We start from the raw sequence: 19,606 nt of genomic DNA, 5'->3' as shown, positions 1-19,606 counted from the left end.
GTAGAGCAAGTAGATCATAGATTGGTGTGATCAACAGTTGTGGCTGTTGATATGAACAATGAGGGACAGTTGTTAATGGGATTGATCTGATCTCCCAGAGATAGTCTAATGTCACAAGATTACAAGCTTTCCGTTATACCTTCGTTTAGTATGTGGGTCCGACGCATACAACAGAGCGATTATACGTGTCAGACCCTCAATGATTTTCAAAGCTTGACGTAAGATACCACTCAAAGTTTGACCAAAAATGCGATTTCTATCACATATCTCACATATGGCCAAAAAAGCTTTTAGTTTAATATTTGAAATTTGTCACTGAAGATTCTGTCATCGCTGAACTTTTAAAAGTGTCCGTTAGAAATAGCCTTCTAATATCAAACTCTACAAATTTCTTTGGCCATCCTGAAATCCGTATTTCTCAGAGTTGATTTTACTCGTTTTCATTTCAATTTCATCTTGAAGTGTTATATAGTTTTGTTTTTACCGCACTGGTTATGTTAATACAGCCTCTGTAATTTAATCAAAAACAATTTTTTTTCGAACGGAAAGACCGACGCAAATTCGAATAATAAATTAAAGGCGAGACAGTTTACAAAGTGTCTATCTTGTTCTTGACAAAGTTTGTTTTAGAAAAGCCTGGTGTTTGCAATCCCTAGTTTTTCAGCACGTAGTTTTATTATCAACGAGAAGTAACAACAAAAGATAACGAATAGGGCCTGATCGGTAATTAAATTTTGCACAAAAGAAAAGCCAATCTGAAATCGATACTGAAATGCCCATTTTAAATAGCTGTGTTTCTATATCGAAGGTATAAACCAGAGAGGTCTTTCTCACTTCATGAGTTTGTCTCTAAGTGGAAAAACGTCCAGTCTTTATGGTTAAACTATCTTGATTTCTTTTCAAGAGCGTGAAGTGTAACATAGTCTTGACACTTGGCTTTCACTGTAATTGAAAAACAGCTTTAATTTTGAATTCAAATAAGTAAACAGATATTACGTACAAAGCGGGAATTGCATAAACCAACTCATCTGGTACCCATTCATAGTAGTTATCTTCTCTTATTCTTTTGCTTTCATAATAGGCCAGTCAAGAGTTAACATGCCGGGTCGATCTGACTTCAAAATGGTCGCCCAGCTCTGCCACCATAAGCTTGCGGAATCAGTCGAACTTGTTCTACACAAAGAAGCTTTCATGACAACTCTTTGTTGGTTGAATATCGTCTCTTCCTTGGTCACGGTCATCGGAAATCTTGTCGTCATATTTGCCCTTTGGAAATCCTCATCCATCACAATAAGTATGAAAGCACTGTTTCTAAACCTCGCGGTCTCTGATTTAGCTGTTGGGTTATTAGTGCAACAAATGTTTATCGCCGTAACGTTCGTGATGTTGAAGACGGAACAAGCTGAGCATCCCAATCGTTTTGATTTCCTATGTCCTATAACAATGACGATGTTTTGGTTCCTGCTTTATTTGTTTGCGGTGTCATCATTTTTGTCGGTGGCTGCTATTGCGGTCGACCGACTGCTGGCTGTTTCTCTGCACTTAAGATATTCCCAACTTATAACGCTCAAAAACGTCGTACTCATTATATTATTTTTATGGACAACTAGCGCAATTGGAGCCACAGTTTTCATTTTACTGCCTGGATACAATGACATGGTGGCTGTTTGTCTTGAAATCTCTGGCCTTTTAGCGACAAGTGTAGCGTATTTCTACATTTACAGAGTTGCGCGGCGTCACAGAAATCAAATACAAAGTCATTTACAAGTTCAGTCTAACAACCAGACACCGAACATGGCTCGGGTAAAAAAATCAACCAACAATGCTTTCTATGTTCACATAATATTTATTCTTTGTTGGTTACCGAGTCTCATCTCATTTATGGTAAAAGAAACTTACGGTTCTCACATTATTGTCTTAGCTGTTAATTATTTTGCAGGGTACATCGTTTTTCTTCATTCCACAATAAACCCATTAATTCTCTGCTGGAGGTATCGAGGAATTCGACAACGGGTAATTTCTACTTTTAACAAGTGTTCGGTATGGAACCGCGAGGCTGTCAATGCGAGGCTATCTGTTTCAACATTGCAAGGTTGAATGTAAGAAGTCAAGACTTTACAAAATATGGGCGCCATATTTTTTACTTTAAATGTTTAGGGAAAGTAGGCAAATGGAAATCTTCAGAATGTACAAGGAATGAATTAACCAGCCAACGAAACCGAAACAGACAATAAGATCGATACAACAAACTTGCCGCCGACTGAATGAACAAAAATATTCAGCAATTTAGGGTTTTTTCCGGTAGTAATGTTTTTTAACTGCTGTTAAGGCTAAATCCCACCTTGAAGTTGTAAGATTATACACCGATGTCCCGATATCACTCGAAAAGAGGTCTTTTAAATAGGGTGGGGCATATCATTTATAATTTTAAACATCGTAAGAGCTTTTGTTTGTTTCTCTTGTTGGTGAATGGCTGATAGATTGTAACTATCATTTCAAATTAATCTCGATCTGTTCGGGCACATATTTTGGACATTTCTCAATGAAAAGGTTATGCTTTTAGCCAAATATTTTAAAAACAGTTTTTTTTGTCTCAAGAAAAGAGAAATCTGGAGTGTTCTTAGACATGTGCACTGCGGTCCAGTACTAGTTTAATATTTTTCGTGTTAATTTATATATAAGCTTAATGAATGAAACATTGCAAGTGTAAACAATTTACGACAAAAAATATTGTCATAAAAAACAAGACCATTTGAGCCGTTCTAATGCTGGAAACAATGTTGGATATTTCAACTGGTTTTATGTGTAGACTGTTTTAGCAAAATACAGGGCTAGCTAACTTTAGAGAGCTTGTACTGATAGAAGATTGTATTGAAAAACTATTGGAGTTTAAAAAAGAACGTCAATGTATACGAGCGTTAACTTTGCTGGGTTTCCAAGAACCGAGTCTCAGGAACTCATTTTTTCCAAGTCTCAGAAACTCATTATTATTTGTATTTTTCCATTAGACTGTAAGCGTAAAGGTAAACTGCAGCAGAAAAGTGTAATTACATGTTTAGATACTTGGCAGCTGAAATTGCCTTGGATTAACATGTTTGGGGATCCAAATTCCACAATTTTTGATCACTTCCTTTTTCTTTTTTATATTTTTACCAACATTTTTCCATACCAGCAATTACTAAGTAACTAAACTCCATGTAAAACCGATAACATAGGTCTACAGAGGGACAGAAGAAATGGAAAAACGATGGTGAAAGCATTGATTGTAACACGAAATCTGTTTTGTTACCTAATGGGAAAGTTTTGTTTCCGTCTTATGAATTGTAATGTTTAAGTGTGTTTATCTTTTTTCAGTCCCTTGCAGAGTTATTTGGCAATAGGCCTTATCACGGTTTTCGACGCCATTTTGACGAGTAGGCAAACACGTTTGAAATAACAGTGTTTCTATGGAAATCCGATGTCAAATAATTCTCATAAAACATCGCTTCGGAAAAATTCGTGAATTGGAAACTTTTGGCACTAGGAAAAAGATTTTAAGGAAAAAAATTGGAGGGATGTAGCTGTGCCAGAAAGCGTCCAGTTGTGTTTTCAACTTTCCATACATTTGTCTGTATAGCGAACCAGCCGTGAACTCCTACTAAAAATGGTTCGCGGGAAAAAAATACAGGCAAATGTATGGAAAGTTCAAAACACGAGTGGACGCTTTCTGGCACAGCTACATCCCTCCGATTTTTTTTTCTTAAAATCTTTTTCCTAGTGCCAAAAGTTTTCAATTCATGAATTTTTCCGAAGCGATGTTTTATGAGAATTATTTGACATCCGATTTCCATACAAACGTTTGCCTACTCGTCAAAATGGCGTCGAAAACCGTGATAAGGCCTATTGAAGATGGACAGGAAACGAGGGTTTGCCGTTAGGTGTTTGGCTTAGTTTTACAGATCAAAGCTATCATGAGCCAACTCGTAAATTAATAGAAAAGTAAGAATATAAATTTGATTGAAGTAGAACAAAATTTTATCATTTTAACATTTTAATTGAAGTTTATTCATTTTCAAATGGTTTACATCAGCCCTGAATTGGTGAATTGGTGTTGTTACGAATATAATAGTCAGCTGTGATTCTCTTCACCTTATCATCTTTTCTTCTAGCAGTGGGTAAGCTGTGCTTTGCCAGATATTTATGATATCCGGATCGTTTACCGGCATTGAGTGTTTGCAGTGTTCCAGACTGGATCAAAAGAGGCCTATCACATTCTTCATACTTCTTGCTGCTTTCGGTTTGACGTTTCTTCCTTCTCTCATTTTCTCCAATACTGGCTACTGTTCTGAGCTCCTCCATATGTTTCACGTACAAAGCCACATATTCTTCCTCCACGCACAAATCATTGGACAGTTTTTTTAACTTGTATGTGTCACTAGCTTTCTGATGTTTGCCCTTGGGGCAAAATTATCTACTTCTCTCAATTTTCCATCTTTAGTCGGGCTGACGTGTCAAAAACACGCATGTAATGCCCTGGATTTTTAGGATCTGGATATGGTGCTGATACCTTTGTAAATTGTGGTCCAACCCACTTTTCTTTACTGCTCTATCACAAACCTGACCCTTTTCCTGCCATCCTCCATTTATGTATTCCATATACAACTCGCCAATATTTTAGTGATTCTCAATGAATCCTGTGATTTTTTTGATGTAGTGGTATTCCGCAACACTTTGTTCTTGTGCAACAGAGCCACTGTTTGAATACTGCTTCAAATATTTCTTAGATTACAGGAATGCAAGAATTCATTGTATGAAGCAAATTATATACCCAAAATATGGGCAAGTAATGAGCTTGACTTTTTAACTCAACATCTTCAAACACTTGAAAACCAGGATAAAAAATGTCAGGTCATTATATTGCTGCATCAGCATCCGAGCGGTCGTTTGACTCGAGACACCGTTGCTGCTCATGAGAAGAAAAGGGTGAAGAGGAGAAAGAAAGAGCGGAAGAGGAAGAAGATTAACCGGCAAAAAAATATAGAGATAAAACTAGCCCTCAGGTTGCTTGTGAAACACATGGAAAAATAGTGGCAGATTCGTTCTTAGAGGGTAGCCCAGCCCCCGTCCACTAAATTGTGAAAAATGTTCAGCGCTTGTTTAATGGAGGTGGTACTAAATGACTTGGACTAATGAAAGTCAATCGATTGTTTAATTTCATTGCCAAACATTCAAAAGAGTTACAGCAACTACTTGTGCCTTACTTTTCACATTCCCGATTCTAATAATCTGTTATACATCAATGAAAAACGTTAACATAGTAACTAGTATACCGGAACGGCAGTGAATGTTGCCGTGGGGAGAGAGGTGAGTTAAGAACTGTTAAGACCAGAACTGCGTTGAAAATAGGAAGGGAAGGTTGAAAGTGGCCCATTGTGCCTATGTGAAGAAAGAAAACTCAGTAAGGACAAATAACGTGTATAACAACTCAAAGTGTATTAAATGGCACGTTGAAACTCGCATAATAAAAAATCTGAAATGAAATAAAATGTCCAACAAACTCAAGTAACTTAAGGCTAGGTTATTTACCTTAAAAGACCCCTAGCAAAGATTTTAAGGAAACTATATTCTCTGTCGATAAAAGAATTTGCACTATCGGTGGAAATTTATTCAATAAACTGTCTGACTTTCTTAATCAAACCGAAGTGTTACGTGACATTTCTTGGTTGATGACGTCTCGAAATGGTGAAAACGTTTGACATTGAAATGTTTATTACAACTGTGCCTACCTAATTTCGCCTTTAAATGTGGTACTTATTTGTCATTTCATGTAACCTATTTTCCTTAATTAACTGTTGACCTACAGACATCATTAAAAGGCGAACGAATTCTTTTAAAAGGGTCATCGAATAAGCACAAACAAGTTTAATATAATGTCGCTTTCTGTACCCCATTTTTCAGTAAAAATCATAACCGTTATAAGTCGTTTTCACGTGACTAGAATCTGATACAACAAATTTTGGAAAAGTAATAAGGATACCGATATTAAACTGTTTGCCAGGTTTCGCAGAGATTGGAAAAATGCCTCCCAGTTCGAATAAAAATGTGCATAATAATTAGGCTGGTCAAGTCTTAACACACTTGAGAAAACAGGTTTCGTTTTCAGGATCGAAAATTTATGCTCATGCATAAGCCGTTCGATTGCCTCACGGAATCTTTGTTAAGTGGTGTTGGATGTTTTTGTCACATAATTAAGGTGATAAAATATCACGTGTCAAAACTGTTGTCATGTTAAGCTTGTCATTTGAAAACGGTCAATATCCAGGAAAACATTTGAAATGTCATTCAAATATTGAAGAATTAAAGCTCAGCTGAAATGCAGTTTTGCCCTGATGAAAAACAAAATTCCAATAACAGACGATATGGAAGATCGCACGATTGGAAATACGCTGTCTCAGCGATTTCAGCACGGTAGCCTGATAAGGTAGTCTTCAAATCAGAGTGTAGCCTGAGTGCCTAAGCCTAAAAAATGATCATGTTAGAATCCGGGCACTTTTTACGTATCCTGGGTCATCGCCCATCGGAGTCAGGAACTTGGCAATCTGGCAGAAACGACAAAACGAACTGCACTCATCAACAAAACTGTTCGAGTTACGCCACAAGAATTGCGTGCCAACTAAAAATTACTTCTCTAGTTTCTTTTAAATTGACAGGTTGTACGACTTGTTAGCTACCACTCTAATAAAAAATGTGAAGGCAGACATGGCACTATGTGGAATTCGAGACGAAATCGCAAATAATTGGAATAATCAACCTGTATAATCAAAGTCAACAACGCAACTTTCAAGACATTAAGCTTACATAATGCTAATATATTGCGTTCTGAAATTAAAAGCGATTTAGTTTAGAAAATATAAACGAAGTAAAAACATTCTGTGAAATTGGGGGCATAGTAAAGACAGAGAAAATATACGTCGACTCGAACATTCGAGCAGAGCAGAGCAGAACAGCGCGTTTCATTGTAGTGTTCACAAATTAACCACAATGCCTTGTCATTTTGATCTTACCGCAACCACAATGCTTAGCATTTTGCAAGAAAGGTGAACGAAAGGCCCCATACGTATATCGGTCGCTTCAAGCGCCCTCGCTGCGGCCCATGATGTTACAGTTCTCAGTCTTTTGATTGGGCCAGGGGCCCGTTTCTCGAAACGGTCCTGGTAACTTACCGGGCCCAACAAGTATATTTTAAACGTTTTTTCGGCGATTACACAGTGATTACAGACATGGTACTTGGCCAATGATTTCGTACAATCGTAAGATTCTAAAATTTAGTATTCAAAGCTAAGAAAAATTCATTTCTGTTAAGAAACATTTATCACCAAAGACACTTATCAGGCCCGTTAAGTTACCGGGACTTTCGAGAAACGGGCCTCTGAGCCGAGAGAACCAATAACGTTAAAGGCGTCCTAGGTTTGTTGCGGATAAAGGACACTGATTAAAATTAAACAACAAAAGCAAAAACTTTTCAGTTTTGGGTTTCCATCTTATGTAATTTATTAAGATAGCCTGTTCCATGAAGACAGATTTGAGTCGTGGCATCCATACCTAAAGAGCCTGTTTAGGCAGCCAAAGAATCACTAGAGTATAATATACCTGGACACATCACGTGCGTGTTACAGTTTTGAATCTGTTCATTTGGCCCTGAACACGGTTTTCCTCCATGGGCCGCTGACGGATTGGTGCAGGAGCGAGAACGCTTTTGAGTCCCTCCCCCGCAAGTGGCACTGCACTTCTCCCAGGCTCCCCATGTTGACCAGTTACCATCGACTGAAATTTAATCAGTGAATTATCAGAACAAATTGGCGCTGAGTAGAGCAAGTAGATAATAGATTGGTGTGATCAACAGTTGTGGCTGTTGATATGAACAATGAGGGACAGTTGTTAATGGGATTAATCTGATCTCCCAGAGATAGTCTAATGTCACAAGATTACAAGCTTTCCGTTATACCTTCGTTTAGTATGTGGGTCCGACGCATACAACAGAGCGATTATACGTGTCAGACCCTCAATGATTTCAAAGCTTGACGTAAGATACCACTCAAAGTTTGACCAAAAATGCGATTTCTATCACATATCTCACATATGGCCAAAAAAGCTCTTAGTTTAATATTTGAAATTTGTCACTGAAGATTCTGTCATCGCTGAACTTTTAAAAGTGTCCGTTAGAAATAGCCTTCTAATATCAAACTCTACAAATTTCTTTGGCCATCCTGAAATCCGTATTTCTCAGAGTTGATTTTACTCGTTTTCATTTCAAAATTCATCTTGAAGTGTTATATAGTTTTGTTTTTACCGCACTGGTTATGTTAATACAGCCTCTGTAATTTAATCAAAAACAATTTTTTTTCGAACGGAAAGACCGACGCAAATTCGAATAATAAATTAAAGGTGAGACAGTTTACAAAGTGTCTATCTTGTTCTTGACAAAGTTTGTTTTAGAAAAGTGCCTGGTGTTAGCAATCCATAATTTTTCAGCACGTAGTTTTATTATCAACGAGAAGTAACAACAAAAGATAATGAATAGGGCCGGATCGGTAATTAAATTTTGCACAGAAGAAAAGCCAATGTGAAGACGATAAATGCCCATTTTAAATTGCTTGAAATAAATGTAACTGTGTTTCTATATCGAAGGTATAAAATCAGAAAGGTCTTTTTAGCTTCATGAGTTTGTCTTAAAGTGGAAAAACTTTCAGACTTTATGGTTAAACTATCTTGATTTCTTTTCAAGAGCGTGAAGTGTAACATAGTCTTGACACTTGGCTTTCACTGTAATTGAAAAACAGCTTTAATTTTGAATTCAAATAAGTAAACAGATATTACGTACAAAGCAGGAATTGCATACACCAAGTCAGCTGGTACCCATTCAGAGTAGTTATCTTCTCTTATTCTTTTGCTTTCATAATAGGCCAGTCAAAAGTGAACATCCCAGCTCGATCTGACTTCAAAATGGTCGCCCAGCTCTGCCACCATAAGCTTGTGGAATCAGTCGAACTTGTTCTACACAAAGAAGCTTTCATGACAACTCTTTGTTGGTTGAATATCGTCTCTTCCGTGGTCACGGTCATCGGAAATCTTGTCGTCATATTTGCCCTTTGGAAATCCTCATCCATCACAATAAGTATGAAAGCGCTGTTTCTAAACCTCGCTGTCTCTGATTTAGCTGTTGGGTTATTAGTGCAACAAATGTTTATCGCCGTAACGTTCGTGATGTTGAAGACGGAAGAAGCTGGGCATCCCAGTCGTTTTGATTTCCTATGTCCTATAACAATGACGATGTTTTGGTTCCTGCTTTATTTGTTTGCGTCGTCATCATTTTTGTCGGTTGCTGCCATTGCGGTCGACCGACTGCTGGCTGTTTCTCTGCACTTAAGATATTGCCAACTTATAACGCCCAAAAACGTCGTATTTACTATATTATGTTTATGGACAACTAGCGCAATTGGAGCCACAGTTTTCATTTTACTGCCTGGATACAATGACATGGTGGCTGTTTGTCTTGAATTCTCTGGCCTTTTAGCGACAAGTGTAGCGTATTTCTACATTTACAGAGTTGCGCGGCGTCACAGAAATCAAATACAATGTCATTTACAAGTTCAGTCTAACAACCAGACACCAAACATGGCTCGAGTTAAAAAATCAACCAACAATGCTTTCTATGTGCACATAATATTTATTCTTTGTTGGTTACCAAATCTCATCTCATTTATGGTAAAAGAAACTTACGGTTTTCACATTATTGTCGTAGCTGTAAACTATTTTACAGGGTACATGGTTTTTCTTCATTCCTCAATAAACCCATTAATTCTCTGCTGGAGGTTTCGAGGAATTCGACAACGAGTAATTTCTACTTTAAACAAGTGTTCGGTATGGAACCGCGAGGCTGTCAATGCGAGGCTATCTGTTTCAACATTGCAAGGTTGAATGTAACAAGTCAAGACTTTACAAAATATGGGCGCCATATTTTTTACTTCAAATGTTTAGAGAAAGTAGGCAAATGGAAATCTTCAGAATGAGAATAAGAATAATGTCGCTTTCTGTACCCCATTTTTCAGTAAAAATCATAACTGTTATGAGTCGTTTTTACGTGACTAGAATCTGATACAACAAATTTTGGAAAAGTAATAAGGATACCGATATTAAACTGTTTGCCAGGTTTCGCAGAGATTGGAAAAATGCTTCCCACTTCAAATAAAAATGTGCATAATAATAAGGCTGGTCAAGTCTTAATACACTTGAGAAAACAGGTTTCGTTTTCAGGATCGAAAATTTATGCTCATGCATAAGCCGTTCGATTGCCTCACGGAATCTTTGTTAAGTGGTGTGGGATGTTTTTGTCACATAATTAAGGTGATAAAATATCACGTGTCAAAACTGTTGTCATGTTAAGCTTGTCATTTGAAAACGGTCAATATCCAGCAAGATATTTGAAATGTCATTCAAATATTGAAGAGTCTAAGTTCAGCTGAAATGTAGTTTTGCCCTGATGAAAAACAAAATTCCAATAACAGACGATATGGAAGATTGCACGATTGGAAAGACGCTGTCTCAGCGATTTCGGCACGGTAGCCACCGTTATTTAGTCTGCCAAAGTTTTGAAAACTGAACCATTCGATGTAAGGCCATTTTTCTACAAACACAGGCCTTCTATGCATTCTTTGCTTTTCGGATAAGGTAGTCTTCAAATCAGAGTGTAGCCTGAGTGCCTAAGCCTAAAAAATGATCATGTTAGAATCCTGGCACTTTTTACGTATCCTGGGTCATCGCCCATCGGAGTCAGGAACTTGGCAATCTGGCAGAAACGACAAAACGAACCACTCATCAACAAAACTGTTCGAGTTACGCCACAAGAATTGCGTGGCAACTAAAGATTACTTCTCTAGTTTCTTCTAAATTGATAGGTTGTACGACTTGTTAGCTACCACTCTAATAAAAAATCTGAAGGCAGACATGGCACTATGTGGAATTCGAGACGAAATCGCGAATAATTGGAATAATCAACCTGTGTAATCAAAGTCAACAACGCAACTTTCAAGACATTTAGATTACATAATGCCAATATATTGCGTCCTGAAATTAAAGGCGATTTAGTTTAGAAAATATAAACGAAGTAAAAACATTTTGAAAAATTGGGGGTATAGTTAAGACGGAGAAAATATACGTCGATTCGAACATTCGAGCAGAGCAGAGCAGAACAGCGCGTTTCATTGTTGTGTTTACAAATTAACGACAATGCCTTGTCATTTTGATCTTACCGCAACCACAATGCTTAGCATTTTGCAAGAAAGGTGAACGAAAGGCCCCATACGTATATCGGTTGCTTCAAGCTCCCTCGCTACGGCCCAACAAGTATATTTTAAACTTTTTTTCGGCGATTACACAGTGATTACAGACATGGTACTTGGCCAATGATTTCGTACAATCATAAAATTCTAAAATTTAGTATTCAAAGCTACGAAAAATTCATTTCTGTTAAGAAACCTTTTTTCACCAAAGACACTTATCGGGCCCGTTAAGTTACCGGGACTTTGGAGAAACGGGCCTCTGAGCCGAGAGAACCAATAACGTTAAAGGCGTCCTAGGTTTGTTGCGGATAAAGAACACTGATTAAAATTAAACAACAAAAGCAAAAACTTTTCAGTTTTGGGTTTCCATCTTATGTAATGTATTACGATAGCCTTTTCCATGACGAGAGATTTTGAGTTGTGGCATCCACACCTAAAGAGCCTGTTTAGGCAGCCAAAGAATCACTAGAGTATGATATACCTGGACACATCACGTGCGTGTTACAGTTTTGAATCTGTTCATTTGGCCCTGAACACGGTTTTCCTCCATGGGCCGCTGAAGGATTGGTACAGGAGCGAGAACGCTTTTGAGTCCCTCCCCCGCAAGTGGCACTGCACTTCTTCCAGGCTCCTCATGTTGACCAGTTGCCATCAACTGAAATTTAATCAGTGAAATGTCAAAAAGAAATGGTGCTGAGAAGAACTAGTGATTCATAGATTGGTGTGATCAACAGTTGTGGCTGCTGATATGAACAATGAACGACAGTTGTTAATGGGATTGATCTGATCTCCCAGAGATAGTCAGGTCTAATGGCACAAGATTACAAGCTTTCCGTTATACCTTCGTTTAGTATGTGGGTCCGACGCATACAACAGAGCGATTGTACGTGTCTGACCCTCAATGATTTCAAAACTTGACGTAAGATACCACTCAAAGTTTGACCAAAAATGCGTTTTCTATCACATATGTCACATATGGCCAAAAAAGCTTTTAGTCTAATATTTGAAATTTAAGTCACTCAAGATTCTGTCATCGCTGAACTTTAAAAAGTGTCCGTTAGAAATAGCCTTTTAATATCAAACTCTACAAATTTCTTTGGCCATCCTAAAATCCGTATTTCTCAGAGTTGATTTTACTCGTGTTCATTTCATCTTGAAGTGTTATATAGTTTTGTTTTTACCGCACTGGTTTCTTTTAATACAGAATTCGAGAAGGCTGTCCTCTGTAATTTAATCAAAAACAATTTTTTTTCGAACGGAAAGACCCACACAGAATAATAAATTAAAGGCGAGACAGTTTACAAAGTGTCTATCTTGTTCTTGACAAAGTTTGTTCTAGAAAAGCCTGGTGTTTGCAATCCATAGTTTTTCAGCACGTAGTTTTATTATCAACGAGAAATAACAACAAAAGATAACGTAATAGGGGCGGATCGGTAATTAAATTTCCCACAGAAGAAAAACCAATATGAAAACGATAAATGCCCATTTTAAATTGCTTGAAATAACTAGCTGTGTTTCTAAATCGAAGGTAAAAAATCAGAGAGGTCTTTTCAACTTCATCAGTTTGTCTTTAAATGGAAAAACTTCCAGACTTAATGGTTAAACTATCTTGATTTATTTTCAAGAGCGTGAAGTGTAACATAGTCTTGACACTTAGCTTTCATTGTAACTGAAAAACATATTTAATTTTGAATTTAAATAAGTAAACAGATATTACGTACAAAGCAGGAATTAATTTCATAAATCGACACAGCTGGTACCCATTCATAGTAGTTATCTTCTCTTATTCTTCTGTTTTTATGCTTTCATAATAGGCCAGTCAAAAGCGAACATCCCATTTCGATCTGACTTCAAAATGGTGGCCCCAGTCTGCCACTATAAGCTTGCGGAATCAGTCGAACTTGTTCTACACCAAGAACCTTTCATGACGACTCTTTGTTGGTTGAATATCGTCTCTTCCTTGGTCACGGTCATCGGAAATCTTGTCGTCATATTTGCCCTTTGGAAATCCTCGTCCATCACAATAAGTATGAAAGCACTGTTTCTAAACCTCGCTGTCTCTGATTTAGCTGTTGGGTTATTAGTGCAACAAATGTTTATCGCAGTAACCTTCGTGATGCTGAAGACCGAACAAGCTGAGCATCCCAGTCGTTTTGATTTCCTGTGTCCTATAACAATGACGATGTTTTGGTTCCTGCTTTATTTGTTTGCGTTGTCATCATTTTTCTCGGTTGCTGCCATTGCGGTCGACCGACTGCTGGCTGTTTCTTTGCACTTAAGATATTGCCAACTTATAACGCCCAAAAACGTCCTATTTACTTTATTATTTTTATGGACAACTAGCGCAATTGGAGCCACAGTTTTCATTTTACTGCCTGAATACAATGACATGGTGGCTGTTTGTCTTGAAATCTCTGGCGTTTTAGCGACAAGTGTAACGTATTTCTACATTTACAGAGTTGCGCGGCGTCACAGAAATCAAATACAAAGTCATTTACAAGTTCAGTCTAACAACCAGACACCAAACATGGCTCGGGTAAAAAAATCAACCAACAATGCTTTCTATGTGCACATAATATTTATTCTTTGTTGGTTACCAAATCTCATCTCATTTATGGTAAAAGAAACTTACGGTTCTCACATTATTGTCTTAGCTGTTAACTATTTTGCAGGGTACTTGGTTTTTCTTCATTCCTCAATAAACCCATTAATTCTCTGCTGGAGGTATCGAGGAATTCGACAACGAGTAGGTGCTACTTTTAACAAGTGTTCGGTATGGAACCGCGAGGCTGTCAATGCGAGGCTATCCGTTTCAACCGGGCAAGGTTGGATGTAACAAGCCAAGACTTTACAAAATATGGGCGCCATATTTGTTACTTCAAATGTTTGGAGAAAGTAAGCAAATGGAAATCTTTAGAATGTGCAAGCAATGAATTAACCAGCCAACGAAACCGAAACAGACAATAAGATCGATACAACAAACTTGCCGCCGACTAAATGAACGAAAATATTCAGCAATTTAGGTTTCTTTTCCGGTATTAATCTGTTTCAATTGCTGGTAAGGCTAAATTCCACCTTGAAGTTGTAAGATTATACACCGATGTCCCGATATCACTCGAAAAGAGGTCTTTCAAATAGGGTGGGACATATCATATATAATTTTAAACGTCGTAAGAGCTTTTTGTTTGTTTCTTTTGTTGTGAATGGCTGATAGATTGTAAGTATCATATCCAATAAATGTTGATCTTTTCAGTGTCGCACATATTTTGGACAATTCTCAATGAAAAGGTTATGCCTTTAGCCAAATATTTTAAAAACAGTTTTTTTTTCGTCTTAAGTGAAGGGAAATCTGGAGTGTTTTGGACATGTGCACTGATAAATGAAACGTCACAATTGTAAGCTGATAGAAGATTGTGTCGAAAAACTATTGGAGCTTTTAAAAGAACGTCAATGTATACGAGGTTTAACTTTGCTGGGTTTCCAAGAACAAAGGATGTAAAGATCGGAACGAAAGCAAGAATTTACCAATAAGTCTCAGAACCTCATTATTATTGCTATTTTTTCATTAGACTGTAAGCGTAAAGGTAAACTTCAGCAGAAAAGTGTGATTACATGTTTAGATACTTGGCAGCTGAAATTACCTTGGATTAACATGATTGGGGACCCAAATATTTTTTTCCATACCAGCATTACTAAATAACTAAACTGCATTTAACCGATAACATAGGTCTACAGCGGGACAGAAGAACTGAAAACACGATGGTGAAAGCATTAGGTGACACGACATCTGGCAGGGTGTATTGTTGTTTTGTTGCCTAATGTGATAGTTTTGTTTCTGTCTTTTGTATTGTAGTGGTTAAGTGTGTTTATCTTTTTTTCAGGCCCTTGCAGCGTTATTTGGCAATTTAAGATGGACAGGAAACGAGGGTTTGCCGTAAGGTGTTTGGCTTAATTTTACAGATCAAAGCTATCATGAGCCAACTCTAAAAATTAATCAGTATAAAAGTAAGAATAGAAATTCTGTTAAAGCAGAACAAAATTTTATCATTTTAACATTTTAATTGAAGTTTATTCATTTTACATTGGTTTACATCAGCCCTGCAGAATCTCATAATATATATTTATTAATCTCTCGAAGATTTTTGCTTGCCTATGATTAGTAAAACTAAAGTCAAAAGATGCAATGTAGGCTATCTAAACAAGGTGCGAATACCGAAAACCAAATTTTCAGAGCCAAAAGAGGCCGCAACATTAAAACTGACATAAAAATATCAACGTCACCTCCCAAAGGCTCTCTTTTCTTCACCTAAAACATCAAGTTAAAAAAAAAAGGAAACAAGAAAAGGAAGATAGTTCACGATTCTATTTTTATTCATCCATCCTTCATCTCTCCTAAACAGACTGAGGTCATTCTATCAAAGTATGTACGTACGAGCACTGAAGAAGTCTGGTTTGGCCAGCCGAACTCCCGGGGCCGAAATATAGTACACAACCTTTGAAACCGTTCTACGTTGGATCGGCCTTTTCTTTTATATCCTTTGTTTTCGATATCAATATTACGCCGCCGGATTAGATCACCAGTTTGATCCAACAGTTGGATCAAACTGGTGATCTAATCCGGCGTCGTGAACATACACTATCAGGATTATCGACCACTGTTGCTTGCTTGAACATTTAGTAGTACGAGCATCACATGGAAACCTCACACAGGAACATGTTGTCTATAACTATATTTATACTGCTTTACAACTACAAAAAACGCAACATCGCAAGTAACATGACCTCTCATTTATGAGTAAACTGATATAAGAGGAAGCCTTCTTAACATGTAAATGAAACCAGAAGCTAAGGTTAGTGCTAACCACTCTGTTTGACGGGTAATATCTAACCTCGGGTTAGAGCGATTTAGATTTCGTCTGATTATGCGAACAGCCGGGCCGAATGAAACTGGTAAAATGTTTAAAATTCTTACTCCAAAATTCCCCATGTGTACAGTCGAACCGTATCAAGTGGCCACCCTCTATTAAGCGGCCAGTTCTGGACAATTACTTCCCTTACTTACTGCAATTTGGACCTCTATCAAGCGGTCACCTCTATTAAGCAGTAGCGGTCACCCTTTATCAAGTTCCAACGAGCTGTTTCTATTGCCTTGACCTGTTTTAAAAGGTGACTTTGGAAAAGGGAATCACTCAAATATAGTAACAAATAACCTTCCAGGTATTTGAATTTCTTACGATCTGCAATTACATCGACTGTTTTTTTTTTATTTAAACAATACTTGATTTCGACATTTGCTCTAATTAAAGAGCAAAAAAGTGCTCATCGAGAGAGCTATCGCCGTTTACATTAATTTTAAAACATCACGGTCAAAGCAGAAACAAACAAATCAGAGCAAGAAACAGCTAAACACAGCTAAAAGAAAAACCCCAATATGTCTAAATCACAGTATCCCAGCTGTTACAGTATATTGTTAGATCTTGGCGTCGATGTTTTATTACTCCGTTTTAAGTACTATGTTCCTTTTTATCGTTGCAGTTTCATAACCGAGGAAGTGATTTTGTGAGCGCTTTTGTGCATAAACTGTACATTAAGTTACTAAATGTGAAATGAAATGTCGTTTTTATTGTGTTTGACATGTATTCTGTGCAACCTGTATAAGCGGTCATTTAGCAATTCCCCGAGGGTGACCGCTGTTCGACTGTATATCGTTAATTTCAAAAACCCGAAAAAGGACTTACTTTGCGCCACTGCCTTTCTTGTATATCTGGGTATATACCAAACAAGTAGCCCGTGTTTTTCGAACACCCTGATTGGCTACTCTTCTATCAACCTCCACTTTTGTGAGTAATTGTTAAATATTCCCCAAGTTCTCCAAGTTTTATACAAAACTTGAGTCGCTTCATTGCGATGAAAGGTATTAGCTGAAACGTTCGAGATGCATATGAAAGAGTGTTTTGCTGTTGGACTCAATAAGCTTTATTAAAAAGCCGTCGTTAGATGTGAGCAGTTGCAATCAAGTCATTGTGTCTTTGTTTAGCGTATTCCCATGATTGAATAAGCAGTTTGTACAACATCAAGAATCAATCAAGACCTTAATGCTCTTTAATTCACCTTGTCAGATATGTCTTCCTCAAACTTTCGTTAAGTGTTTTCCGGACAAAATGTCATTGTAATCAACAAAATACTTTTCTTCGATACATTACGAAGTCTCTACAGTCACTTTAAGTCCCTTTGTGTGAAAAAATTTACCTTTTCTTTCAAGTAAATTTCACTTTTAGAAAACTGATTTTCCTTTCAACTTTTTCAAGTCACGTTAAGTAAAGATACCGCGAGTTACTCGGCAAAAGCACATCAATGACTTCTAATTTCTTTACTGGCATAAAATAAAATGTTTAAGTATCACGTCGCCTTGGCTACTACATTTATTTAAACTTTTTGTGGAAAATTGTTACCTGGACAGGGTGTAATGTTGCATTGCCTGTTCTCCTTGCTCGTTCCAGTGCATGTACGGCCACCATTGGCCGGGGGAGGGTTGTCACAAGCCCGGCGTCTGGTCTGTCTGCCCCCAGCACACGACTTGCTACAGCGATCCCATAATCCCCAGCAACTCCAACCACCGTGTACTGCAAAAATAAGACAGTCACAGGCCGTCAAAGGACCGGTAATGGAGACCGTTCTTTTGCTAATGCGTGCGTTTAATAACTTAGTGTACTGCCAGTTTGTTTATTGTTATCCTTTTAAATTACATTTCTAAGACTGACTTAAGGATTTATTTTGAATCTAGGAAAGTCAGGAGCCCATCATATGAGAAGGTACAAACGCAGCAAATGGGTTAGTATAAAACGTAGTGATATTATTCCAAATGTAGTTGAGTTAAAACAAAGATGCAATTTTGACGTCTAAAAATAGAAAATATATCGACAATATCTTTCTTTTTAAGGGTATTCCAAAGGATCGAATGGCTACTTTTATCACCAACGAAGTGTCACCTTTTTCCGGCAAACGGGTTTATCCAGAAGCTTCTTTAAGCTTGTCAAACTCGTTTCTCGTTGAGAAAGGAGGAATTTTTTCGTCATGAAACGTTCTATATGAAAGCCGGAAAGGCTTGGACACAAACCAGAGCTTAACACTGAGGACCCCAAAAGAAGGGAAAAAAGAAAACAAATCTTGCGATGAGAAAAAGAAACATCTCGTAGACAGTGGCAAGTGCTCCAGGCTCGAACAATCCGCTTCATCTTCACATACACTCTGTTTTTTTTATAAGAACGTCTAATTTTTGAGCTGAGCCTGAACGTTCTTATATTTTATTGCGATTTGAGGCTGAAAACGTTCCTAAGATGTTCTTAAATTACATGGTATACACTACATGTATTTCAGTAAATCAATGAGGACGTGACCAGAAAACCTATCAAAGTGCATTGCCTGCTGAGATATGGTATGAAGAACTGCCGATTATGACAAACCGAGATGTGTGTCACCATTGTTAATGTTAATTTCTATTTGTTACATTGATATTATATACGGATTAGCAAAATAAAAACGTTCTTAATCAACTCTCAGCCTGAGGAATGTTCTTAACACGTTCTTAAAATTTTGGTTAATCTCAGCCTCGACGTTCTTATAAAAAAGGTTCTTATAAAAAAACAGAGTGTATTGGAGAAGAATCGAGAGAGGCACAACGGGGCACACTGCTTTCCTTTAGTTTTGTCCATTAATTGGTAACTATAATACACGCACGCAGAGAAACAGGGCCAAACGGGACCGCTATGCCTATTCCGCGGATTTCAATAAATTGTCCTGTCACGGTATCAGTGGGATTTCCTACATTACTTTCCACGGGCTGGTGTCATGGCCTCGTTGACAACTGCTGTAATGGGGTGCGAAAACTGTGCAAGTCTTTGGAGGCCAAAAACTCAGGGTTTGTTTTTGGGAGTATTGCCTCCATTCAAATGAAGTAATAAGGTATCTCATTTATCAGATATTATCAGATTTTTTAATATTTGGCCAAAGCACAAAAGTGTGTCAGGTTTTTTGCGAAAGTCGAAATAGCCTTCTTGCGGCGTCCCAGCGGTTGAGACTCATTGAAAAATATTCCGATAGATTTACAATAGATTTTGTTAGGAACCAATGGGAATATCGGAAAAGCCTGACACGCTCTGTTAGCTCATTATTTCCTGAGTGCCGGATATAGTCCAGTTTGTTGGGATATTTGCCTTAATGTGAGGGCTGCACTCACTGTCAGTTTTGCGTTTCAGGGATTGCTCTCTCTTACCAAAGCCAAAACGTTT

The 19,606-nt window shown here is 37.6% G+C and overlaps 1 protein-coding gene across 1 annotated transcript in view; it reads right to left on the bottom strand.

Annotated features, from left to right (window-relative positions):
* The window catches only part of LOC146476934 (SCO-spondin-like), a 37,061-nt gene that overhangs the window by 15,376 nt on the left and 2,079 nt on the right, over positions 1–19,606 (bottom strand). The window contains exons 3-4 of the mRNA XM_085114040.1: positions 17,771–17,941; positions 7,630–7,803 (exon numbers count right to left, since the gene is read on the bottom strand). Coding sequence (XP_084970166.1) covers positions 7,630–7,803; positions 17,771–17,941 — 345 coding nt within the window. The remainder of the gene's footprint in view (positions 1–7,629; positions 7,804–17,770; positions 17,942–19,606) is intronic.

Source organism: Pavona decussata, unplaced genomic scaffold, assembly GCF_977016875.1.
Source record: "Pavona decussata unplaced genomic scaffold, jaPavDecu1.1 SCAFFOLD_72, whole genome shotgun sequence".
In the NCBI taxonomy this organism is placed as follows: Eukaryota; Metazoa; Cnidaria; class Anthozoa; order Scleractinia; family Agariciidae; genus Pavona; species Pavona decussata.
The sequence above is the reverse complement of the archived record's forward strand: the minus strand, read 5'-3'. Positions and strand labels throughout refer to the sequence as shown.